General features: G+C 38.5%; 1 protein-coding gene across 25 annotated transcripts in view; it reads left to right on the forward strand.

Annotated features, from left to right (window-relative positions):
• The window catches only part of BCLAF3 (BCLAF1 and THRAP3 family member 3), a 79807-nt gene that overhangs the window by 17301 nt on the left and 34996 nt on the right, over positions 1 to 27510 (forward strand). For 17 of the 25 annotated variants that reach the window (XR_003430671.1, XR_003430672.1, XR_003430670.1 and 14 more), the window contains 5 exons: positions 8237 to 8345; positions 12307 to 12381; positions 16600 to 17169; positions 17540 to 18193; positions 25941 to 26116. Coding sequence is in view for 22 of the 25 variants with exons in the window: in XM_027096140.1 (XP_026951941.1) it covers positions 12341 to 12381; positions 16600 to 17169; positions 17540 to 18193; positions 25941 to 26116 (1441 nt within the window). In the remaining 3 variants the exon portion in view is untranslated. Of the gene's footprint in view, positions 1 to 8236; positions 8346 to 11000; positions 11064 to 12306; positions 12382 to 16599; positions 17170 to 17539; positions 18194 to 25940; positions 26117 to 27510 lie in introns of all 25 variants that reach the window. The other 8 variants (XM_027096136.1, XM_027096137.1, XM_027096139.1 and 5 more) reach the window with 4 other exon arrangements.

Raw genomic sequence — 27510 nt, forward strand, 5'->3', positions numbered from 1 at the left:
GCTTTACTGAGATATAATTAACATACCACACAATTTACCCATTTAAAAGTCTACAATTCAGTGTTTTTTTAGTATATTCACAGAGTTGTGTAACCATCATCACAGTCTAGTTTTAGAACATATTCATCCCACCAAAAAGAAACCCTGTGCCCACTCCCCCCAATGCCCCCCTCCCCCCACCGCACCTAGGCAACCACCAATCTACTTTCTGTCTCTATGGATTTGCCTATTCTGGACGTTTCATATAAAGCAATCATACAATATGTGGTCTTTTGCAACTAGCCTCTTTCCCTTAGCATAATGATTTCAAGGTTCATCCCTGTTTGACTGTGTGTCAGTACTTCATTCCTTTTTATGGCCAGATAATATTCCATTGTACAGGGATACTACATTTTGTTTATTCATTCATCTCTCAATGAACATTTGAGTTGTTTCTACATTTTGGCTCTTGTGAATAATGCTGTTATGAGCATTTGTGTACAAGTTTTTATGCAGACATATATTTTTATTTCTTTTGGGTATATACCTAGGATTTGAATTGCTGGGTCATATGGTAACTCTATGTTTAATTTTTTAAGGAACTGCCAGACTGTTTTCCAAAGTGGCTGCATCATTTCTTTTGAGTTTATTTTCCCCTGGGCACCTTGTAATTTATTCTTCACTTCTGAGAAAATTTAGTCTTTTTCTCCCATTCTTTCCCCTTAGTTTGATTATTTTTTTTTCTGTCATATCACTATGTTTTTTTGGTATGTTTCTGTTCTTAGTTTTTAAATTTCTGATTCAAGGTGCGTTTTTTAAAATATATATTCCTAAATGCTTTTGGATATATTTAATTCTGTTTAGAGTATACAGTTAGAGTTTTCTTCTGCTTCATGTTTTTTTGGGGGGAGGAATTTTCCTCAGTTGAGAAATTCTCTTTTTCCACTTTCTTGTAAACACATGGGGATCATCAGACTAAAATTTTTGCAAATCTAATGAGTATGAAATGGTATCTCTTCGTTTTAATTTTATCTTCCTAGTAGGTAGTGTTGAATATCTTTTTGTATGTTTATTGGACAGTTATGTTTCCTCTTTGTTGAAAACTCTAAGGATAGAGTTGCCATTTATTGAGGTGGAACAGACCTTGGGAGGAGCAGATTTCGGAGGAAGGTCAGGAGTTTGCTCTTGGACATGTTTACAGCATCCAATAGGCTTTTGGATGTGGAAGAGTGCAACACAGAGGATAGGTGAGGGCTGGAGATGTCAATTTGGGGGTTGTTAGTATATAGAGAGTATTTAAAGCCATGAGACTGAAGGAAAGTGCAGACTGGGAAGAGAGTGTAGACAATGAGACTCAAAGACTGAAGTCACTATTTAGAGGAAGACTGTGTTCACTATTTAGGGGTCAGGCTGCTGAGGGGGGAGGTGAGGAAAAACCAGCAAAGGAGACAGAAAGCATTGTTAGGGGTAGGAGGAAAACCAGGAAAGTGTAGTATTCTGGAATCCAAGTGAAGAAAATGTTTCTGGGAGGAAGGTGTGATTGACCATCAAGTGCTGCTGGTAGATCCAGGAGAAGGAGGGAAAATAGCCATTGGATTTAGTAACATGGATTTCGTTAGTGATCTTGACTGGAGCAGTTTGGTGGAGTGGAAAGCTAGATTGGTGAGGGGCCAAGTAGAATGGGGGGAGAAGAATGGGAGAGAATGACTGTGGTAAACAGTCAGCCCTCTGAGGAATTTGGTTGTAAATGGAGAGAGAGGTAGTAGGGTGATGGGAGGGACCTAATGGAGAGGGGGAAGTGATGTCATGGAGGAGGAGAATTGCTTTCAGCTGGGTGAGCGTATGTGTCCAGTGCAGTCCTGGTTGGGGTGGCCTTTTTTGACACCAGCATCCCCTTCAGCATCCTCCTGGGAGTGGATGCCCCTGCTGTCCATTCATCTTTCCATGTCCAAGGGCACACAAATTCACTCACTGCCCCTACACAGTTCACTCCAAAGGAGCAGTATAAATGAATTTCTCTTTTGTAATTGGCATCTCCTTCGCCCCAGTCACAAACGCTGCTGGTGTTTCTGCCTTTTCTTTTTTTTTTTTCTCGCCCTCTCTGTCTTAAAGCATCCTTTGATTAACTTTGCTAGTCACAAGTAAGTTAGTTTAAATCAGGGATCAGCAATCTTTTTTGTAAAGGACCAGATAGTAAATATTTTAGACTTTGTGGGCCACATACAGTCTCTGTTGCATATTCTTCTTTTTAAACAACACTTAAAAAATGTAAAAACCGGGCTTCCCTGGTGGCGCAGTGGTTGAGAGTCCGCCTGCCGATGCAGGGGACACGGGTTTGTGCCCCGGTCTGGGAGGATCCCACATGCCTCGGAGCAGCTGGGCCCGTGAGCCATGGCCGCTGAGCCTGCACGTCTGGAGCCTGTGCTCCGCAGTGGGAGAGGCCACAACAGTGAGAGGCCCACATACCGCAAAAAAAAAAAAAAAAAAAAAGGAAAGAAAAAAAAATGTAAAAACCATCTTAGCTCAGACTCTAGGATTTAAATTAACTCTCCTGTCTTATGCATTAAGCCCCTGAGCTACTACTGTTCATTACTAGCTGATGCACCCAAAAAAGCAAATGCAAATAAAGTTAACTTTAAAACAAAAGCTTTATTGAGATATATTTTACAGGTTTAAAATGTACAATTCAGTGATTTTTGGTATGTTTGCAGAGTTGTGCAACCATCTCCATAATATCTGCTCTAATCTTACAGCACTTACATCACCCCAAAGGTAACGTTTTTACAGCTTTGAGGTGTAATTTATATGCAAAAAAATGCACCCATTTTTGAGTGAATAGTTTGAATTTTTTTTTCTTGTTAGTCATCCATTTTATGCACATCAGTGTATACATGTCAATCCCAATCTCCCAATTCATCCCACCACAACCCCCACCCTCTACCGCTTTCCACTCTTGGTGTCCATTCGTTTTTTTCTCTACTTCGGTGTCTCAATTTCTGCTCTGCAAACCGGTTCATCTATACCATTTTCTAGATTCCACATATATGTGTTAATATACGATATTTGTTTTTCTCTTTCTGACTTCACTCTGTATGACAGTCTCTAGATGGATCCACATCTCTACAAATGAACCAATTTCGTTCCTTTTTATGGCTGAGTAATAGTCCATTGTATATATGTACCACAACTTCTTTATCCATTCGTCTGTGGATGGGCATTTAGGTTGTTTCCATGACCTGGCTATTATAAATACTGCTGCAATGAACATTGGGGTGCATGTGTCTTTTTGAATTATGGTTTTCTCTGGGTATATGCCCAGTAGTGGGATTGCTGGGTCATATAGTAATTCTGTTTCTACTTCTTTAAGGAACCTCCGTACTGTTCTCCATAGTGGCTGTATCAATTTACCTTCCCACCAACAGTGCAAGAGGGTTCCCTTTTCTCCACACCCTCTCCAGCATTTGTTGTTTGTAGATTTTCTGATGATGCCCATTCTAACTGGTGTGAGGTGATACCTCATTGTAGTTTTGATTTGCATTTCTCTAGTAATTAGTGATGTTGAGCAGCTTTTCATGTGCTTCTTGGCCATCTGTATGTCTTCTTTGGAGAAATGTCTATTTAGGTCTTCTGTCCATTTTTGGATTGGGTTGTTTGTTTTTTTAATATTGAGCTGTGTGAGCTGTTTATATATTTTGGAGATTAATCCTTTGTCCGTTGATTCATTTGCAAGGAGACAACCCATTCTGAGGGTTGTCTATTCGTCTTGTTTATGGTTTCCTTTGCTGTGCAAAAGCTTTGAAGTTTCATTAGGTCCCATTTGTTTATTTTTGTTTTTATTTCCATTACTCTAGGAGGTGGATCAAAACAGATCTTGCTGTGATTTATGTCAAAGAGCGTTCTTCCTATGTTTTCCTCTAAGAGTTTTATAGTGTGCGGTCTTACATTTAGGTCTCTAATCCATTTTGAGTTTATTTTTGTGTATGGTGTTAGGGAGTGTTCTAATTTTATTCTTTTACATGTAGCTGTCCAGTTTTCCCAGCACCACTTATTGAAGAGACTGTCTTTTCTCCATTGTATATCCTTGCCTCCTTTGTCATAGATTAGTTGACCACAGGTGTGTGTGTTTATCTCTGGGCTTTCTATCCTGTTCCATTGATCTCTGTTTCTGTGCCAGTACCATATTGTGTTGATTACTGTAGCTTTGTAGTATAGTCTGAAGTCAGGGAGTCTGATTCCTCCAGCTCCGTTGCTTTCCCCCAAGACTGCTTTGGCTATTCGGGATCTTTTGTGTCTCCATACAAATTTTAAGATTTTTTGTTCTAGTTCTTTAAAAAAAATGCCACTGGTAATTTGATAGGGATTGCATTGAATCTGTAAATGGCTTTGGGTAGTATAGTCATTTTCACAATATTGATTCTTCCAATCCAAGAACATGGTATATCTCTCCATCTGTTGGTATCATCTTTAATTTTTTTCATCGGTGTCTTATAGTTTTCTGCCTACAGGTCTTTTGTCTCCCTAGGTAGGTTTTTTCCTAGGTATTTTATTCTTTTTGTTGCAGCGGTAAATGGGAGTGTTTCCTTAATTTCTCTTTCAGATTTTTCATCATTAGTGTATAGGAATGCAAGAGATTGCTGTGCATTAATTTTGTATCCTGCTACTGTACCAAATTCATTGATTAGCTCTAGTAGTTTTCTGGTAGCATCTTTAGGATTCTCTATGTATAGTAACATGTCATCTGCAAACAGTGACAGTTTTACTTCTTCTTTTCCAATTTGTATTCCTTTTATTTCTCTTTCTTCTCTGATTGACATGGCTAGGACTTCCAAAACTATGTTGAATAATAGTGGTGAGAGTGGACATCCTTGTCTTGTTCCTGATCTTCGTGGAAATGCTTTCAGTTTTTCACCATTGAGAATTATGTTTGCTGTGGGTTTGGCGTATGTGGCCTTTATTATGTTGAAGTAGGTTCCCTCTATGCCCACTTTCTGGAGAGTTTTTATCATAAATGGTGTTGAATTTTGTCAAAAGCTTTTTCTGCATCTATTGAGATGATCATATGGTTTTTCTCCTTCAATTTGTTAATATGGTGTATCACATTGATTTGCGTATATTGCAGAATCCTTGCATCCCTGGGATAAATCCCACTTGATCATGGTGTATGATCCTTTTAATGTGTTGTTGGATCCTGTTTGCTAGTATTTTGTTGAGGATTTTCGCATCTATATTCATCAGTGATATTGGTGTGTAATTTTCTTTTTTTGTAGTATCTTTGTCTGGTTTTGGTATCAGGGTGATGGTGGCCTCATAGAATGAGTTTGGGAGTGTTCCTTCCTCTGAAATTTTTTGGAAGAGTTTGAGAAGGATGGGTGTTAGCTCTTCTCTAAATGTTTGATAGAATTCACCTGTGAAACCATCTGGTCCTGGATTTTTGTTTGTTGGAAGATTTTTAATCACAGTTTCAATTTCATTACTTGTGATTGGTCTGTTCATATTTTCTCTTTCTTCCTGGTTCAGTCTTGGAAGGTTATACCTTTCTAAGAATTTGTCCATTTCTTCCAGGTTGTCCATTCTATTGGCATAGAGTTGCTTGTAGTAGTCTCTTAGGATGCTTTGTATTTCTGCGGTGTCTGCTGTAACTTCTCCGTTTTTGTTTCTAATTTTATTGATTTGAGTCCTCTCCCTCTTTTTCTTGATGAGTCTGGCTAATGGTTTATCAATTTTGTTTATCTTTTCAAAGAACCAGCTTTTAGTTTTATTTATCTTTGCTATTGTTTTGTTTGTTTCTATTTCATTTTTTTCTGCTCTGATCGTTATGATTTCTTTCCTTCTGCTAACTTTGGGTTTTGTTTGTTCTTCTTTCTCTCGTTCCTTTAGGTGTAAGGTTAGATTGTTTATTTGAGATTTTTCTTGTTTCTTGAGGTAGGCTTGTATAGCTATAAACTTCCCTCTTAGAACTGCTTTTGCTGCCTCCCATAGGTTTTGGATCGTCGTGTTTTCATTGACATTTGTTTCTAGGTATTTTTTGATTTCCTCTTTGATTTCTTCAGTGATCTCTTGGTTATTTAGTAATAAATAGCCTCCATGTGTTTAGCCTCCATGTGTTTTGTGTTTTTTACGTTTTTTTCCCTGAAGTTGTTTTCTAATCTCATAGTGCTGAGGTCAGAAAAGATGCTTGATATGATTTCGATTTTCTTAAATTTACTGAGGCTTGATTTGTGACCCAAGATGTGATCTATTCTGGAGAATGTTCTGTGCGCACTTGAGAAGAAAGTGTAATTTGCTGTTTTTGGTTGGAATGTCCTATAAATATCCATTAAATCTCTCTGGTCTATTGTGTCATTTAAAGCTTGTGTTTCCTTATTGATTTTCTGTTTGGATGATCTGTCCATTGGTGTAAGTGAGGTGTTAAAGTCCCCCACTATTATGGTGTTACTTTCAATGTCCTCTGTTACAATTCTTAGCAGTTGCCTTATGTATTGAGGCGCTCCTATGTTGGATGCATATATATTTATAATTGTTATATCTTCTTGGATTGATCCCTTCATCATTACGTAGTGTCCTTCTTTGTCTCTTGTAACATTCTTTATTTTAAAGTCTATTTCATCTGATAGGAGTACTGCTACTCCAGCTTTCTTCTGATTTCCATTTGCATGGAATATCTTTTTCCATCCCCTCACTTTCAGTCTGTATGTGTCCCTAGGTCTGAAGTGGGTCTCTTGTAGACAGCATATATATGGGTCTTGTTTTTGCATCCATTCCGCAAGCCTGTGTCTTTTGGTTGGAGCGTTTAATCCATTCACGTTTAAGGTAGTTATCAATATGTATGTTCCTATGACCATTTTCTTAATTGTTTTGGGTTTGTTTTTGTAAGTGTTTTTCTTTTCTTGTGTTTCCTTAGAGAAGTTCCTTTAGCATTTGTTGTAGAACTGGTTTGGTGGTGCTGAATTCTCTTAGGTTTTGCTTGTCTGTAAAGCTTTTGATTTCTCCATCGAATCTGAATGAGTTCCTTGCCAGGTAGAGTAATCTTGGTTGTAGGTTCTTCCCTTTCATCACTTTATGTATATCATGCCACTCCCTTCTGGCTTGTAGAGTTTCTGCTGAGAAATCAGCTGTTAACCTAATGGGAGTTCCCTTGTATGTTATTTGTCGTTTTTCCCTTGCTGCTTTCAATAATTTTTCTTTGTCTTTGATTTTTGTCAGTTTGATTACTATGTGTCTTGGCGTGTTTCTCCTTGGGTTTATACTGTATGGGACTCTCTGCGCTTCCTGGACTTGGGTGGCTATTTCCTTTCCCATGTTAGGGATTTTTCCGACTGTAATCTCTTCAGATATTTTCTTGGGTCCTTTCTCTCTCTTCTCCTTCTGGGACCCCTAAAATGTGAATGTTCTTGTGTTTAATGTTGTCCCATAGGTGTCTTAGGCTGTCTTCATTTCTTTTCGTTCTTTTTTCTTTATTCTGTTCTGCAGCAGTGAATTCCACCATTCTGTCTTCCAGGTCACTTATCCATTCTTCTGCCTCAGTTATTCTGCTATTGATTCCTTCTAGTGTAGTTTTCATTTCAGTTATTGTATTGTTCATCTCTGTTTGTTCTTTAATTCTTCTAGATCTTTGTTAAACATTTCTCACGTCTCCTTGATCTTTGCCTCCATTCCTTTTCCGAGGTCCTGGATCATCTTCACTATCATTATTCTGAATTCTTTTTCTGGAAGGTTGCCTATCTCCACTTCGTTTAGTTGTTTTTCTGGGGTTTTATCTTGTTCCTTCATCTGGTACATAGCCCTCTGCCTTTTCATCTCGTCTACCTTTCTGTGAATGTGTTGTTTTTTTTTTTTTCCTTTGCGGTACGCGGGCCTCTCACCGCTGTGGCCTCTCCTGTTGCAGAGCACAGGCTCCGGATGCGCCGGCCCAGCAGCCATGGCTCCCAGGCCCAGCCGTTCCGCGGCATGTCAGATCTTCCCAGACCAGGGCACGAACCCGTGTCCCCTGCATCAGCAGGCGGACTCTCAACCACTGCGCCACCAGGGAAGCCCCGAATGTGGTTTTGTTCTACAGGCTGCAGGATTGTAATTCTTCTCGCTTCTGCTGTCTTCCCTCTGGTTGATGAGGCTATCTACTAGTTTGAATTTTAATAAAGATAATTTTAATATTAGCAGAGGAAAATATTCTAAGTAATACTTTTTTTCTCACATAACCAGTAAATCTCACTTGTAAACATTTTCTCCCAAGTGACCTACACCTTTCTCTTTAAATCAGTAGTTTTATAGTCCTGGGGCCAGCAGAATCCGCATCACCTGGGAACTTGCTAGAAGTGGGGCCACCCCAGAAGAGAACCCAGCATTGTGTGTTGTAACCAGCCTTTCAGGTAATTCTGCCGTGCACTAAAGTTGGAGAACCACCACTCTAAGGTCTATCCCTGAGTGGAACTGCTGGGTCATAGGATATGAGCGTGTTCAAGTTTAACGGGTACTGCCAACCCCTTCCAAAGTGGTTATACATGTGTATACTCACCTGCTTAGCAGTATACGAGAGTCCCCATCTTGTTCCCATCTTTCCACAGCCTCACCAATACTCTGGAATATGCAACTTCAGGGCTTTTTGGTTTGTTTGTTTTTTGTCATTCTGACAGGTGTGGCATGGTTATGATCTGAATTGGTATTTCCTCAATTACTGCTGAGGTTGAACGTCTCAGATGTCCATAGGTCATTTGAGTTTTCTGTTCTGTAATGTGCTGTTTGGTGTCTTTTGCCTGTTGAAATAAATACAATTATGTAAACAAATAATCACAATGTATTGAAATAATTGCAGAATAAACTCAGAATTCCCAAGAAGAAAGAAACTCAGGGGGAAAGAAAGAAAGTTAAAGAAAGAATTTCAGGGGAGATTATGGTCAAACAGTCCTGAAAGCATAGGGATTTGTCAGGCAGAGTGAGGGAAAGCCATCTATGTGATATGAACAGAACAGCCTGATCAGGGAAAAGCAAGTAGTTTGCTGTGGTGGACGAATAGGATATATGGAGGAAAAGACATATGTAAGGCTAGGAGAAAGGTAGGGAGTGACTAGACGCATGTATTTTAAATTTGTTTAATCTTTTACTGATTGTTGGGCATTTGGGTTATAACTAGTTTGGATGGATTTTTTTCTTTCCTATTATAAATGAAGCTTATATAAACATCTTAGTATATATAGCTGCTTTTTTCTTTTAAATTATTACCTTAGAATAATACATTTAAACTGAAATTATTAGTTTAAAGGAAAGTAGGCATGATTAGTTTCATAATTTCTTACATATTTCAAGGTTACCTATCATTAGGGAAATGCAAATCAAAACTGTGGTGAGGAACCACTTCACCCCCACTAGGATAGCTATAATTGAAGAGACAGACAATAACAAATGTTATTGGGGATGTGGAAAAATTGGAACCTTCATACATTGCTGATGGGAATGTAAAATGATGTAGCTGCTTTGGAAAAGTTTGGCAGTCTCCCAAGAAGTTAAACGTAGAGTTATTGTATGACCCAGCATTTCTACTCCTAGGTTTGTACCCAAGAGAGACGAAAAACTGTGTCTACACAAAAACTTGTACACAAATGTTCATAGCAGCATTATTCATAATAACCAAAAAAATAGAAACAACCCAAATGTCCATTGAGAGATCAGTGAATCTCAAAATGTGGTGTACCCATACAATGGAGTATTATTCGGCCGTAAAAAGGATGAACTAGTGATACATGGTAAAACCCTTGAAAACATTATGCTAAGGGAAAGAAGCCAGTCACAAAGGATCACATATTTGTATGATTCCGTTTATATGAAAGGTACAGAGTAGGTAAATACATAGGAACCGAAAGTAGATTAGTGGTTCTCAGAGGCTAATCTAAGGAGGAGAGGAATGGGGAGTGACTGCTAATGGGGTTTCTTTTAGTGGGGATGAAAATATTCCAAAATTAGATTGTGGTGATGGTTATGCATCCCTGTGAATATACTAAAAACATTGAACTGTACACTTAAATAGGTGAGTTGTACGGTAATGTGAATTATATTTCAGTAAGTGTTCTTCAAAAAATAAAATGGATAAAAAAATTACCCTCTGGGAAAGATATACTTTTTCATCATCACCAACAGTATTTGGTGTCTCTCGCACAACCTTTGGGTTTATTATATTTGTTCAATTTAATAGGTATATGCCCAAAGCTTCTTTAATTAAATTATAAGTTCCCTCAGTAGAATGTAAGCTCCAGGAGGGCAGGAATTTTTGCCTGTTTCTCTTCACTGCTGTCTCCCCAGAACAGTGCCAGGCAAATAATAGGTACTCAGTAGCATTTGTTAAATGAATACTTTTTTTTTCAACATTTTTATTGGAGTATAATTGCTTTACAATGGTGTATTAGTTTCTGCTTTATAATGAAGTGAATCAGTTATACATATACATATATCCCCATATCTCTTCCCTCTCACGTCTCCCTCCCTCCCACCCTCCCTATCCCACCCTTCTAGCTGGTCACAAAGCACCAAGCTGATCTCCCTGTGCTATGCAGATGCTTCCCACTAGCTATCTATTTTACATTTGGTAGTGCATATATGTCCATGTGTCCTCCCCGTGTCCTCAAGTCCATTTTCTAGTAGGTCTGTGTCTTTATTCCTGTCTTGCCCCTAGGTTCTTCATTACCTTTTTTTTTTTTTTTTTTTTTTTAGATTTCATATATATGTGTTAGCATACGGTATTTGTTTTTCTCTTTCTGACTTACTTCACTCTGTAGGACAGACTCTAGGTCCATCCACCTCACTACAAATAACTCAATTTCGTTCCTTTTTATTGCTGAGTAATATTCCATTGTATATATGTGCCACATCTTCTTTATCCATTCATCTGTCGATGGACACTTAGGTTGCTTCCATGTCCTGGCTATTGTAAATAGAGCTGCAATGAACATTTTTTTATTTTTAGTTACTAAGAAAACACTTTCCCCTTTACTGTCTTAATTTCATAGTACATCTGAACTAATTGTTCTTCCTAGCCTCACATTCTTTTTGGAAAGAAGCAGTGTGTAACTAAATGAATTGAATTGAATGTACTTCTGGTGAGTGATCTAGTTCAAGTCCTTTGATCTTATATGCTATTACTTCCTTCTGAAATTTATTATAATAGTAGTTTTCAAATGTTTGACTATGAGGACTCCCTTTTCAAACCAATGCCCACATAGTTATAGTTGTACTTTTTGTATCAGTCAGTGGAAAAACTACATAGTGACAAGAAGCCATTTATATTTTAACAGTGGCCATAGTATCTTCAGAAATTTGCAAAATAGAGGTTCTAATATATGAGACATATACTTATTCATTCTATAGTCTGTGTATGGTGGCTGTATGTATTATTCATGGGCCCATGGCAGTAATTTTGAAAGCCATCAGGGGTTTGGAGACAGTAAGTTGGGCACTATGTAATTATAGTATCAAAACCGAGGAAGACTACTGAAATGTAAATAATAGTATGAAAGTTTATACCCAAATCATATTTTTTTAATTCAGCTCCTAAACCTATCAGTTTCTTTTAAAGACTGAAAAATATTTTAAAAATCAAGTTTATATGTCTTTTAAAATTTACTTATTTGACATTATTTGTTTTAGCAAAAAATCAGAAGCAAACTAAATGTCTAATCATGCTTAATTAAGTTTTGGTATGTTTATCTGATAGAAGTTAGGTGGCAATTGAGTATGATTATTAGGCATTGTAATTCTTATTATCTGACAGTTTTAAAAGTAGGATATATCATCAAGTATTCCTAAAGATGTTGACTGTGATTATATGAACGTAACTGCGATTATATGTACATAACCAACAGCGGAAGTTGGGAAGGGGTAGTAGTGGTTGTGCTCAGATAGAGGAATTCTGGGGAAGTTTTTCCTCTTTTTGAAACACTTATTTATCAGTTGCTGTGTGCCAGGCAATATTCTAAGCTCATTTCATGCCTTAACTCAGGGATCATGAAACTACGACGCATTTGGAGCCCTTTGGGGCCTGTTTTTTGTGGCCCAAATGGTTTTTATATTTTTTAAGCATTTTTTTAAAAAGAAGAAGATAATGTGATAGAGACCTTATATGGCCTGCAAAACCAAAAATAGTTACTCTCTGGCCCTTTACAGAAGAAGCTTGCTGACCCTTGATCTAATTCATTTTATCCTTACAAGATTCCAATAAGGTGGGTCCTATGAGGAAACTGAGGCACAGAGGGCTTAAATTACTTTTTGTCAGTGGCGTTCACTGTTTTTAGAGCGGGTTGCAGGCCAGTTCTACAAACTTGCTAATATTGTGTTTCTTTGCAGTGTAAAAAGTGGATAGTGGCTCACATGTCAAAGGATGGCACGGTCACGCTCTAGATCCCCCAGGTGGAGGCACAGGTGAGCAGTCCTTAGTTTAGCAGTGTAAGCATGGGTTTGGTATGTGCTTCGACTTTCAAATTCACCAGTATTGTTAAGAACCTATTTTAATAAGCTCGTGGACTTGGTTATTCACAGTAGCTGCTTTATAGTGATCGACCTTATATTTCTAGATTCTAGGACCTGACAGCTTTCTTTAATTATGGCTGGCAGCTAGAATTAATCCATAATAAAAGAAATGCAATGGCCACAGAAAGGAAGACTGAGAAACACCTTTGAGAGTGTTATATATTTTGCATCAGTAAGTGGTTTAGAACTCTTCAGTGTATATTCAGTTTAATTATTTTCATAATCAATATGTTTGAAGAAATTGGGAGTTTCCTATGTCTTCTTCTTCATGGCAGAGTAATAGAATTTTGAACAACTCAATTATAAATCAACTCTCCTCTTTGCTTGTTGGTAGTATCAATAGTATATATAATTAGATTGGAACAATTTAACCAGTTTTTACTGTATACCTGCTATAGGCAGGTTCTGGGGCTACAAAGGCAAATTTGTGTACAGGGCCTCAGCAAGCACGCAGCCTGACTGGGCAGATTGACACCATAGGCAACTATGATACTGTAGGAAAAGTGTTGTGCTACTACTGACTGGGACAAGGTATTCTGGATCCACAGGGAGGGAATAGTTCTGCTTTTGTGGAGGGGAAGGAGGGATACCAAGAAAGTCTTCAAAGAAGAGATGAGATTTAAGGATGGGTAGAATTTTTTTTTCTTTTTTTTGGCCTCATCGTGTAGCTTGTGCACTCTTAGTTCCCCGACCGGGAACTGAACCTGGGCCCTTGGCAGTGAGAGTGCGGAGTCCTAACCACTGGACTGCCAGGGAATTCTCAATGATGGGTAGAATTTTTAAATGCAGAAAGAGAGAAGAAAAGTATTCCAGTTAAGGGGATGACAAGAGCAAAGGTGCAGAGCTGTGAAAGTGACTAGTACATTTTAGAACTTTAAAGAGGACCACAATTACATACGCAAAAGACAGATCAAGATTTTTCATGTTAATACGGCTTGGTCATGATGCTTGTTCATTATGATTCTCCAATGACTAATCAATCATTTCTTCAACAGTTTTCATTTTGTAGTTCACAAGACCAAATTGTAATGGGGAGGAACTTCAGAAAGAAAAGGGAATGCAAAGAAGCAAATGGCTTGAACATGGAGGGCCTCACAGAGGTCATTTTGTTTCACCCTTTTGTGGTAGGCTCTGGTGAAGGGGCGCAAAAGACCCTGCCAAGCTTAGTGCCTGATTTCTGGATGCCTTCTCAGGACTCTTTGTCACCAACTGTAAAGGGTCTGATATCTTACCCGACTTGCAAGCTAGCACATTAGTGTGTCACAAGGCACTTTTGGATCAGAGACAAAGGCCTTTATTACTCATATGCAGCAGGCGACTTGAGCTTCATGTTCCTGTGCTCCCCTTACCTCTAGTCCCCTGAGGGTGGGCGATGCTGACATAGCTGAGGAACCCGAGCCCCATTAGGGACAGCAAGCAACCCTGCCCAGCCTTTGCCTTGGAGGAGACATTATCTTGTTATCCTGGACAGCAAGCACATTGGCCCTCTGCCCCTTAGGGAAGCCCTATCCCCATCTTCCCAGGCAGTTTGCCTTGGAACAAAAGCTCAGGAGGCATGCAGAGCACAAGACATCCAAGGAGAATTGTCTCCCAACAGACTCTTTGGGTCTCTTTTGTCCCTTTAGGAGAACTAAAAATAATAGCCACCATTCCAGCAATCTCCTTCAGAAGAAAGGGGCTCTGTACAATAGAACCCTGAGATGAAATATAATATCAAAGCAGTATTCCATGTGAGGTAAGGATTAAAGTAAGAGATTGAGTTTTTCATCAGTCTGGAAGACCTCAGCCTCTGGCTGCCAGCTTTTCTCCTTAGCAGTGGAAGAGATGAAGTCTTCCAGGAAGTCCTCGGAGGCTCCAGTTGCTTCTTCCTGTGAAGAGGTGCAGCCAGCTGGATGATGGAGTTTCTACTTCAGCTAAATAATGCACTTGCCAGTACCTCTAGCTTGGTGACTCTAAAGGGAGATATTGGCAAGTCCAGTGTATAAATCCCAGTATGTACGTGAGGAAGATAAATCAGCCTCGTTTCTCGTAGGAAGGACCCAGACATGTCACCAAAAGGAAAGGCTTTTGCTCCTGGTTACTCCAACTCCGTGGCAGCTGCTGCAGAGGGGGCGATAACAAAAGCTGCAAGGGTAGCTGCCTCATTGGTTAGAAGACATTAAACCCTCAGGGAGGAAATTGGAAGATTGGACAGGTCAGATGGGAGGAAAGGTCCCCAGGTGCCAATTTGAACTTTGTTGTGTTCCAGATAGTGTCACTCCTCTCTCTTAACCTCAAGTCTGGGTAACTCAGGCTGTTTCCCCAGATACTCCTAGGAGCCTTCCTCCTCAGTTGGAATGAAAGGCTCCATGTTGGCAATGCTGAGGTATTGGAGAAGGTAGTTACAGAAAGGATGTGCTGTCCCTGGAGAGCATTATAGCTGCATTAAAGCACACATTCACCAAAGTTACAATCTCTGTGTTGTTAGTTTCTGCTTTACAACAAAGTGAATCAGTCATACATATACATATGTTCCCATATCTCCTCCCTCTTGCATCTCCCTCCCTCCCACCCTCCCTATCCCACCCCTCCAGGTCACAAAGCACCGAGCTGATCTCCCTGTGCTATGTGGCTGCTTCCCACTAGCTATTTACCTTACGTTTGGTAGTGTATATATGTCCATGCCTCTTTCTCGCTTTGTCACAGCTTACCCTTCCCCCTCCCCATATCCTCAAGTCCATTCTCTAGTAGGTCTGTGTCTTTATTCCTGTCTTACCCCTAGGTTCTTCATGACATTTTTTTCTTAAATTCCATATATATGTGTTAGCATACGGTATTTGTGTTTCTCTTTCTGACTTACTTCACTCTGTATGACAGACTCTAGGTCTATCCACCTCATTACAAATAGCTCAATTTCGTTTCTTTTTATGGCTGAGTAATATTCCATTGTACACATGTGCCACATCTTCTTTATCCATTCATCTGATGATGGGCACTTAGGTTGTTTCCATGTCCTGGCTATTGTAAATAGAGCTGCAATGAACATTTTGGTACATGAGTCTTTTTGAATTTTGGTTTTCTCAGGGTATATGCCCAGTAGTGGGATTGCTGGGTCATATGGTAGTTCTATTTGTAGTTTTTTAAGGAACCTCCATACTGTTCTCCATAGTGGCTGAACCAATTCACATTCCCACCAGCAGTGCAAGAGTGTTCCCTTTTCTCCACACCCTCTCCAGCATTTATTGTTTCCAGATTTTTTGATGATGGCCATTCTGACTGGTGTGAGATGATATCTCATTGTAGTTTTGATTTGAATTTCTCTAATGATTAGTGATGTTGAGCATTCTTTCATGTGTTTGTTGGCAGTCTGTATATCTTCTTTGGAGAAATGTGTATTTAGGTCTTCTGCCCATTTTTGGATTGGGTTGTTTGTTTTTTTGTTATTGAGCTGCATGAGCTGCTTATAAATTTTGGAGATTAATCCTTTGTCAGTTGCTTCATTGGCAAAGGCCCTCTTCCTCCCACCCTCTCCACTTACTGTTCAAGGATGTAGTTTTTGCTTCTTGATATAAACTTAGTAGAGAGAGTAGACAATCAATTGGGGAAACTGTGGGGTCAGTTTTGGGTCTGAGTTTGGATTTATTGTGCATCATAAACTCTTGGAATCTAATTTAATTTCAGAGGTTATGTTCAGTTTTCCAGAGACTCCTACATATTTACTTGTGTGAATCTAGCCCTCCTTCTGCTTATTTCTTACTTGACTATTGAACCTGATGTAAGCTTTTGTTGACTGGCCCTTTTGCCAGAACTTTGCTGTCAGCAATCTTCCAAAATAGATCCTGCTGCATACCTAAGCTGGTCCTCCTCCAACAGGATGGGTGTGCTCAGCTCATTTTGATATGCACATGGGGTACATTAGTTAAGATGAAAAGAGTATGCTTGTTGAATCGGGCGGAAGCATAATCAGACTCCCAAGTGAACAATTTAGAATGCAAATATCACAAATTGATGAATTTAATTTGAGTGGAAGAAGCAGGGAAAAGCAAATGTTTTATTTGGGTAAGTCATGTTAAGACAAACTTAGTCTATTGTCTTTGAATGGACTGAACTTTTCTGTATTTGTTTACATAGGTCTTTATCACCAGTACCTAGAAATTCTGAACACTACAAGCAAAGACCTGAGCATTATGGCTATGAATATAGGAAGGATCCAAAAAGACCTGTCACTTGGAGAATGGACAATGAGAAACATGGACAGAGTAAACCAAGGATTCCTTCTCGTGAAACTCTACATTACCGATCTTATGAACATAGATCATCTTCCCCAAACATAAGAAGAAACTCTTTAGAAAATTTTTATACTTATAAGCCTCCCCAAGTATATTTACCAGGAAGAGGGGATGATAGTAACAGAAGATCTCAGTATATGCCCAAATACTCAGAAGGTGTACTCTACAAGGAGCACCAGAGGAATTGTTATCCCCAGAAAGTGCAAGGAAGGTATTTTCCTGATGACCACAGAGTTAGAGGAAGTGGAAAAGGAGGGAAACCACCTCTGAGGTCAATAGCAGATTCTTTTAGATTCGAAGGACAGTGGCATGAAGATGAATTGAGGCACCAGAGGATACAAGATGAAAAATATTCTCAGTCACTTAGAAGAGGCTCTGAAGATTTTGAGAAAAGGAGCTCTTTTCAGACGAGGTATAGGATAACATTAAACCTGGGTAATTTGGTATAAAGACTCAAGTAAAAAAAGTCTCTTTACTTTGTGGTTGAAGATAACCACCTTGAAAAGCTTTTGTCTAAAAAGATTAAAAGCATTGTAATGTAGTTTTGGTCCACTGGTAGTAGTGAAGTGTTTATTTTTAGAGTGAATCATGTTGATGGCTAGAATATTAAAAAAAAATGATGCTATTTTCCTAAGTGCCTTGTGCATCTATGAGTTGGCTTCAGGGATTATAGGTTAACTTGCCACTGTGCTCTGCATTTAAAGCCATGTTGCCCAACATTCCACACACATAAATTCTCACTTCTCTCTAGTGCAAGTGTAAACTGCTTTATGTCAACACAGGTATCCTGAGGATCGTGATTTCAGAAAATATGGACACACATCAAAAAGACCTCAAGACGTGGAGAGGTATGAAAACAGAGAGCCTCCCAGGAGCCCGCAGTGGAAGTCCAGGCATTTTCTCCCTTCTTACCAAGAGAAGAAAGATCAATGGAACCTTGGACCCCAAACTCTTCGATATGCTCCGAGGGAATTCCCAGAGACCAGTTCAGCAGCCAAGGTATCCTGTGACTATCGCCACAAACATCGTAAGACCTCAGATGGGGACCAGGACTTTTATGATGGAAGAACTCAGAAGTACTCTAAGGAGGAAGATAGAAAATTCGGTTCTCAAAAAGGCCCTGTAAATAGAGAGTCCGATTGCTTTAATGCTGGAAGAGGGAGAGAGACTGAAGGTGGGCAAGTCAAAGAGCCTTTTAAGCCATCTAAGAAAGACTGCACTACCTGCACTCATTCAGATAAAAGCGACGTTGGTTTGAGACCCTGTAATGACAAACGGAAGGACAAAATAAAGAAAGAAGGGGCTGGCAGAAAAGAGAGCAACTCTTCCCATAACCGACTTGATAAGAGTAAAAAACTTTCTGACTCGAAACCTTCATCTTCTGTTCTTCGGAAGAAATCACTTACAGTTAAAGTAGATGTGAAGAAAACATCCAGGTATTATCTTTGTTTTTTTTCTATAACTGTTTCTGCCACCTTTATTTGAACCTTTGAAAATAGAATTAATGATGTGTTTAGAGTTCGAGCTGGGGGGCGGGGATTGCATGGATTTTTCAAAAAAGCCCTCTAATGGGGATGAATCCCATGATTAGTAACATGGGGTGACGTCATGTCTGTTCGTTTCCACGTTTGTATCTCAAGATGCTTTTTGGGTGAAGGGCATTCTATGGAGTTGTTCCTCTTCATGAATTTACATGTTTTTATGCTGCCAGATTTTCTATATCCACGGATAGGCTGGGTGGTGCTCAAGGAGACCCGTTCCTTGCTTAGTTTCTCAGAGCCTGTTGCCTGAAATTCAGAGAATTTTTGACCTGGAAGGGACCTTAGCAGACCCTGATTTTATAGAGGAAGAGATTGAGGCAGTGAGAGATGAAGTGACTTATCTAAGTCCGTGCCTGGGGCTCAAATTCACATGTCCCCTTGTGACTCAAGGAGGTGGATGACTTAATGTGGTTCTTGCTGCCGTCTCAAAAGGAGTGGTGCTCAACCGACTAGCTTCTCCTAGGTAGAGGCAATTAGGCTAGAGTCTAGAAAGAGGCCTATTTATAAGACATTTGGTTTAGCTCTTGATTGTTTAACAAAAATGACTACTTTTGTAATAAGTTATATTCTCCTGCAGTGGATTGCATGCTTTTTTCTATTATGAATATTACCTCTTTATGGATTCTGAGAATAATAAGGCACTGACACTTGGATGTGTCAGCTAAGTCTTTTTGTTACCTTAATACACTACCAGTATGTGAATTAAAAAGTGAAGGACCATGTTGATTTGGTGTATTTATGTTCACCATTGACTCATATCTGTATTTGAATCAAAAACTAGAGGGAACAAAATGTGATGGTGAGGGAGGTAAACCCACAGTCTTTTTTTTTAAACAGAATATATTTTGCTTCTTTCCTTAAAGTTAGATATGGCAGTCCCCCTCCCTGATATTTTTCTTACATTCATTGTACTTGCAACAAATATTTTAAAATATACATATGTATATTTATATGTACACAGAAAGAATTTATAAATATGATTATATTAAAGAAAGTCGGACAAATAGAAGGGCGGGGGAAATCACCTATAATCCTACTATCCTAGGACAATTTTATTAATATTTTAGTACAGCTCCTTTTTTTTTTTTGCGGTACGCGGGCCTCTCACTGTTGTGGCCTCTCCCGTTGCGGAGCACAGTCTCCGGACGCGCAGGCTCAGCGGCCATGGCTCACGGGCCCAGCTGCTCCGCGGCGTGTGGGATCTTCCCAGACTGGGGCACGTACCCGTGTCCCCTGCATCGGCAGGCAGACTCTCAACCACTGCGCCACCAGGAAAGCCCTACAGCTCCTTTTGTTGTTTTTCTATGTATACCTGGTTGTCATAATGTTGTATTAATAATTTTGTATTCTATTTCATATAATATGTCTTAAGTCATTTTGTGCTATTATATTTCCTATTAGTTCTTAGTCTTAAGAGCACAAAAGCTGCTGTAAGCATCAAGTTTAAGGATGTTACCTTAAGCTTTTTTTCTTTCCAACATTATATTATGAAAATGTTCAAACATACAGAAAAGTTGAAAGAATTGTACAGTCAATACCTATATACCCACCACCTAGAGTCTACAGTTAACATTTTACTTCTGTAATCACATATCTGTTCATCTATCATTCCATCTTATTTTTTTGCTGCATTTCAAAGTGAAATGCAGATATGAGTACATTCCCCTTTAAATATTTCAGTATTTAATATTTGTTTACAATTTTTTTCCTTTTGAGGTAAAATTACATACAATCAAATCACAAAAATCTTGAATTTTTAAACAAAAGTAAAAAAATTTAAAAATCTTGAATTTTTCAATATTTAATAAAGTGTTTTATACTTAAATTAGAATTAATAAATTGGCTGTAACATTTTTAAAGAATGCTAGAAGTACCAATTTTGAAGGATTTTATTTTAGTAGACCTCATTAGAGATGCTAAACACTGTTAATTTTATAATTTGATATTGAGAAATAGAAGCTTGATCTTCATCATGTGTCACCAAAATGAGCTTCCTAAAATTGAGGCTGCTGTAACTTTTGTTTTAAATTTATAAACTGGGGCTTCCCTGGTGGCACAGTGGTTGAGAGTCTGCCTGCCAATGCAGGGGACATGGGTCTGTGCCCCGGTCCGGGAAGATCCCACATGCCGCGGAGCGGCTGGGCCCATGAGCCATGGCCGCTGAGCCTGCGCGTCCGGAGCCTGTGCTCCGCAACGGGAGAGGCCACAGCAGTGAGAGGCCCGCGTACCACAAAATAAATAAATAAATAAATAAATAAATTTATAAACTGTCCTTTTATGAATTTCATGACCCATTAGTGGGGCCTGTCAGTACGTGTTTGAATTACCTGTCAAGGACCTGTAGAACGGCTTGTGTAATAAAGAGCTTCACTGTAAGTCCTTTCTATTCAAAGACTTGAAGAATAAATAATTTAATAAATATATGCACCTTTTCAGTATGGCAATGCATCATAGTCAACAAAAATCTTTCTCTCTGATTATAATCATTAATTGATGAATGAGTTGTGGAAGAATTTTGTGGGGTTGGATTTAGTTATATGTGGACTGATGAAGTGTCCATAAAACAAAGGTAGTTAATACCCTCAATAGAGCCATGTTCTCAACTGCTAACATAAATTAGGTTTTCCTCTGCTTAACAAGATTAAAATAATCATAGAGTGCAGAGAGGTTATTTGTTGGTTAAAATCTAGAGAGGTTTATGCACTTTTTTGGAAACACTAAGATGGTTCATTTTATGCATTTGTTTACTTTCTTAGCTTTGGTCAAGTATTGATATATGTTCTTCCAGTTATTAATGCAGTTGAAAACGTACGTTTATCACCTAGTGGTTTTTCTAGATTCTAATTTGTATCTAGAATAGCAGTAGGCAGACACAAAGCCGATATTCTAGTGACCTACTTTGTCAGAAACTGCGTTATCAGAGGTAGAAGTTACACAAGAGTCATAATTATATATTTCAGAATGAAATTAGGGAGTCACAATATGAAAATCTGTACTAAGGTTGTTATGAACCCCAAACACTCACTGTTGTATACATCTGGAAGTCTTGGGGCAGGTGAAGGGAGTTTTGGTTTAATGTTGGGTGGAGTAGGTGAGAGGCTGAACCTTGGTCAGGCTAGGAAGGAGGTGAGAGGGAGGAGGAGAGCCTGCCAGTCTCCGGAGAAGAGTAAGCTGGGGCAGGTGGACCTGGACCGAGGCTCCTTTGACTTCTCAGGTGCTGGGCCTAGGCATCTAGGATGAGAAGGTTGGCTAGTGAAGTTGATGTTAGACTGAGTGCCTCAGCCACATTTGCATTTAATCCTTTATTTCTCACTGAAGAGATATAGAGAGGGCCTCCCTACCCCCCACCCGGTCTTTCCCCATACTGAAAGGGGGATGAGGCGGGTGATGAGCCCCAGAAGACACTGGAGCCCACATGCTCTGAGGAAACAGCTGCTGCCTAGGCTGCAGAAGAGTGAAAAACCACAGCGAGCATTGAAGGAAGGTAGCCTAATCACACAAGTTTACCTTTGATGGGCATTTGGCTGGAGGCAAAATAAGCTGTGGGTGGAGATATTTTTGTGATACACATACCTGCTACCTTGCTCTTATGTATCACAAAAAAACTAAGGGTTTTTTCCCCCTAATATTTCTCATATACATTTTCGAAAATCAAAAATTGAAAGAAGTTTCCCTTTCATTCCTATGTTTCACCCTAGCTTCTCTTAGTGTCTCTTAGGGGTCCTAGTATAGGGAGATAAACATTCTGTTTGATGTTGGGATGCATAGGTTTTTGTCTTCCAGTGGGTCACTGAGCAGCTCTGTGACATTGGGCAGGTCACCTGGCAATGACTTTGGGGCCCAAATTAACCGGTAGTTCTTCCTGGCTCTGCGAGTCTGCTTCAATTGGTCATATGTTGATAACTGTTGAAGCTGGCTTGACAGATTCATCATAGGATCCTCTGAACTTTTGTATATATTTGAGATTTTCTATTATAAAAAATGAAAAATTTTAAATTGGTCTAAACTAAGTAAAAAATTTTAAAGTAAGCTAAGAAAGTTAAAAAACAAAATTAAATTGGCCTCACAATTTTAAGTCTGTCATCTTTTTAGCTGAAACTCACCACTTCATATTGTCCAAGTCATTTTCCATTTTATCATGTATTCCTTCAGCGGGTATTTTTTGAGGACCTACCCTGTGAGACAATCTGTTAGGGTGCCCTGGGACTATGGATCCACATAGGATTAGGTTTCTTCTCCTCTGGTCTGATAGACCATGGGATGACGTTGGTAATACCACGGCACAGTGGAGTGAATGTGTGAGGTGGTGTGCGACTCCACCATCCAAAGAATTGAGATTTACAGCTGCTAGGGTTCTTCATGATGATGTTTCAGGCTCTGAAGATAAATCCAGAAGAGAGCCCTGAGATATGTCTTAAATAGCAGCACCACAAGAAAAAAATAATACCTCTTCATATAACAAAAATCAATCAGATGGATACATTTTGGGGTGTGGGTGTACACGTGTATGTATTTACTTATTTATTTACGTCACTAACAGCCATATATCCAAAACCGCTCCACGGTTATGAGGGGCTTACAGATATTCTTTAAAAAATTAAACTCCTCTAACAAGATGGTTTTGAGTGCCTATTTTTAACTTCTCAGAGGAAAAGCTTCCATCTGACTTTTCATGCTCCCTGCTCTCAAACCAGACCTGTCGAGACGACTCCCTGCCAAGGCAGAAACATGGAGGAGTGATTATGCCGCAGGTTGATGCCACTGATGTGGTTTCCTTGACTCATCAGAAAGACTTTCATTAGAAGGCCCATATCCTTTCTCTCCTCCTAATTTGCTCCAAGCTTCTCACTGTGTATCTGATAACTAGTAAGAGACATTTAGTGAAATGTCTAGAAGCTAGAATGCTAGAAGCTAGAATGGCCCTGTAACAACCTCCACTAACAAAAGAATTACAAATGCTCTCTGTTTAAAGGGGTTTAATGGTACAAAAAGCGTGTTCCATACCCAAAAAACAGCTTTAAAATTTTTTTTACAGGAGAAAAATAAGATGTTTAAATGGAACTATAAAAATGATCTATCTATAAGGGGAAATCAGTTGATAATGGTTTTTATTGCAGTCTCAGTTTCTCCCAAGACGAAACCAGCTGATAAAGGCTTCTAATTTTTTACCAGATAATTAGTAAAATTTACTTCTAATTTTTTATTACTGGCCTAACTCTCATCCCCACTCCAAGTCCAACTCTCAGTTCATAGGAGTGCTGTGGTATACTCTGAAGCTACACTTAATTCCTGAAATTTTAGTGTTTAAACTTGTTATCAGTTAAAAAATGTGCTCTAGAGACACCCCACAACAATATTTTTAATAAAAAAATATCAGTGATCATCCTTCGAGAAAATACACATGAAAATAGTATAACCTGAAATTTAGTCTTTTAAAAATAATTATACTTTTGCTATAAGGAAAAGTTTCTAGAAACTTTAGAGTGCAAAATGTTCTAGGTATTTCCATTTATAAATTTAATCACCTCTTTGTTCATATTTTCCTTTTTATATTTCCCATGACATTACTGATCAACAAGTTAACAGTTTCACAAAATACCCCCAATACAATAGTTAAGCTGAAAAGATCAAATGTTCTCATTTGAGATGCATTTTAGACAGTTTTAAAAATTAAAATATAGCCAACACCTGTATTCTAATACTACATCTACTTCCGGTCTGATTAAATCTTCCAGGTTCTCTGTTCCCTCCCACCACTCCACCCGAGTTTTCCTTCTCTGTTTAAGGATATTTCCCCTGACATTCACTTGAGTGTTGTGCATAATAACTAAGAAAACATTAAAAAGCTACATTAAACCTTAATTTCCTCTTCTACACATTAAAATCCATCCACAAAACCAACTGCTTGGCAAAACAACAGTAACAAAAACCCAACCACCAAAACTAATGGATAATCCCCTGCCCTCTGGAAGCTTATAATAGATAACAAAATCTGTATGACACATGTAAAGTTTTCCTTTCTCGGTTTTCTTCCAGCTAATAACTATCACAAAGCACTTTCCGAGTCATTAGTTTGCTCATGTCTTCCTAAGAACACATGTAGAATTTTTGGAGTTGAGGTAAAAGGATTAGGGAGACTGACACTCCCTTAATTCAGCATCTCATTACTTTTTTCACAAAAGTCCCCTAACTGGCCTTGTCAACCGCAACACCCTTCCAAGACACCTGATAGAAGGCAGTCCTCTGGCGGCCAGAACTGAGCCTCCCACCCTCTCCCATCAGCTAATCCTGTCACATCAGGCTGGCAGTGTGGCGTCTTACCTTCACACCTCCTGCCCTCCTACCTTTCCCCAGACTGCTCAGATCACACAGCTCAAAGTTCCTAGGTGTGTTTTCTGCCTTTGTTAACCTATAAACGTAAAACGTCTTTCATCTCATCTCCACATGTCTAAAACACACCAACCTTCAAAGCCTAGCTCACACGTCAACTCCTGAAACTTGTGTTTCGGGAAGAGCCAAAAGCTATTCAGAGTTAAATGCAGAGGAGTAAGATGGGTATAAGCTGGTTAGTGCCATTTTGGGTCCAAAATGAGGAATAAATATAAATAATGAGGCATTTTCTTCTGTGACGCATAAACTGCCTCCAGATGAAGAATATGAGTAGTTTTAAGCAGGAGTAGCATTATTGGAATAAAGTAAACTTTCCCACTAAGACATTTGGAAGGATTATGTTCATAGGAATGCTTAACCTCTGGGATGAAAAGCAAAACAACCAAGACATCCATTGTCTCGATATCATGACACCTCCCCATAGAGCTATTGCAAAGATTAAATGAGATAATGTTTGTAAGCTCTGAGCCCCTTTGTTTGGCATGAATAATTGTTAGTTATATGTCATAATCATGGCTTTATAATGGTACTTAAAGGTCAGGAAAGCTCTTAATGAAAGTTGTAAAGATTCAGAAAGCATTAAAATGGTAAGATGGTTGGGGTTACATAATAAATGGTAGTATTTCTTTAAGGATATATTTAGGGTAAACACTGTCATTGCTCCTAATGATCATAACTGTGATAACAACTAAGACTATTTTCTGAGAGTTCAGTGAGACTTTGTAAGTGATTAAATTAATCTCAACAGAATTTGATTTCAAAATACTATTCTCAGCTTCTCATTACTGACATGGAGTTTTAAGGACTTTTATGAAGTCAGAGACGTTATTATGTTTGATATCAGCTTTTAAAGTATGGTAGTATTTCAAGATAGTGTAAGCTTGCTGGCTTTACAATTTTATGGACATTTGGGAGTAGAAAATAATGATTACTTTTTGCATATTGAGTGTCTTCAATGCCTTGCTGTATTTTTTGAAGTAAAAATTGTTTAGCTTAGAACTTTGAGGATTTTATTATTAAAGTGGCAAATATTTAATGATCTCTGATTTGAAAAGGAGAACTGAAAACCGTGTACCTATAGCTATTTTCTCCTACTCATTATTGTACATGTTTTATGGCATACAATTTAGTGCCTTAATTATAAGAAAAGATAGACATCTTTTTAGTTTTATAGCTATCTTGATTAACTTTTAAAGTTATTTTCTCAGTAAAATAGTCTCAAATTTAGTTAAACATTTACAAATTATTCTAGGGTTGCTTCTAGCTATTCCACAGAGAGACAGATGTCACATGATTTGGTTGCTGTTGGCAGGAAAAGTGAAAACTTTCATCCAGTGTTTGAACATCTTGACTCAACTCAGAATACTGAAAACAAACCTACAGGAGAATTTGCTCAGGAAATCATAACTATAATCCATCAAGTTAAAGGTTGGTATATTTCACACATACATTAGGGATAACACAAAAATAATGTACTGACTTTTCACGAGACATAGGTAAATATCTGTGATATTGTAGTAGTAATTAATATTTCATTATAAGTTAGATCATTAATTAGGAAATCTGGTGAAGAGAGTAGCACGTATTAATTCAAGCCTAGTTGTTCTTTATATGTAGTTCCAATAACTTGATGCTTCAACTCATAGTAGATTACAAATTGAAAGTTATAAAGGAAGAGGTTGGCTACTGCAAAAGACAGGTGTACTGAGAGCAGAAAGAAACAATAACTGATAACTGAATAGGAAGGAGGAAATAACAAAAACCAGATATGAAACTCAAGAAACTCAAGAAATTTGGAAGTATAGGTCATTTGGTCGTATTCTTAAAGCCCCTGAGGGCATTACTGGGACTTTGTGCCATAAGGGTGATGCTAAGCGATCAATAGAAGATTCCAGTTTGATTTGTTATACATGATGACATCAGGACATTGCATAATAAATACTTCAAAGGTTTACATTGAGCTGTTGTGTTTTGCTTTTGCTTCTGGCCAGTTTCCATTAATTGGATAATTTAGTCATGTAAAATAACTTTCCTTATTGATGCTGCATAAATAAGGCAGTTGTGGGTATTATAAACTGGGGTCTTTCGAGAATTTCAAAATTTATAATTTTATATTTCTTACTAGATAACTGTGTTAATCTTTTTTACCTTCATAAAACATATTTTGCAAATGAATTATTTTCTTTGCAGCCCTCAAACTAAGGCACATATTTACTTTAAAGCATGCAGTTTGAAACAGTTCACCTTCTCAATTCCAGCCCCTCTTACCCAAAAGAAGTGTGATTCTTGGCAGACAGGGAGCTGGTATTGTAGAAAAATTCAGGAGATCGTCCCGGAACAGGAACAGTAAGTTAGGGAAAAGGATTGCTTTAGCATTCTCATGGGTCAAGTGTATTATCTTTCTCTTTATTCTGTTAAAAGCTTGTAGCATAGCCGCTTTCAGAATGTCTTCATGAACTTCAGTTAATGTTAAAGTAAAATGGCATTAGGAGGCCTTCTGTGATATGTAAACATAACATTTAACATTTGTTCAGAATTGTTTTGATGTTTCAGGGTTGTTTTTGGAGTTATTTTTTACTCTAGGTGAAGAGTAGAGCTGTATACCAGCTTTACTTCCCAGATGTAGGAAGATCTTACCTAGGAGAAGAAAGGTCCTGTCCTCTCTTTGAGAGAGCCACTGTCTTTTCCCCCTGGCAAGTAAGCAGACATGTTAAATAGGAACAGAATCTTTGGGTTCATAAATCCGTTTACTGTTGCTTGGGCTTGGGAAAGTGTGTGAGCACTACAAATTAGTCTGTGGAATAAGCTTAGGTCCCATATGT

The sequence above is a fragment of the Aethalodelphis obliquidens genome, unplaced genomic scaffold (assembly GCF_003676395.1).
Source record: "Aethalodelphis obliquidens isolate GAN/ISIS:26980383/991018 unplaced genomic scaffold, ASM367639v1 scaffold99, whole genome shotgun sequence".
NCBI lineage: Eukaryota > Metazoa > Chordata > Mammalia > Artiodactyla > Delphinidae > Aethalodelphis > Aethalodelphis obliquidens.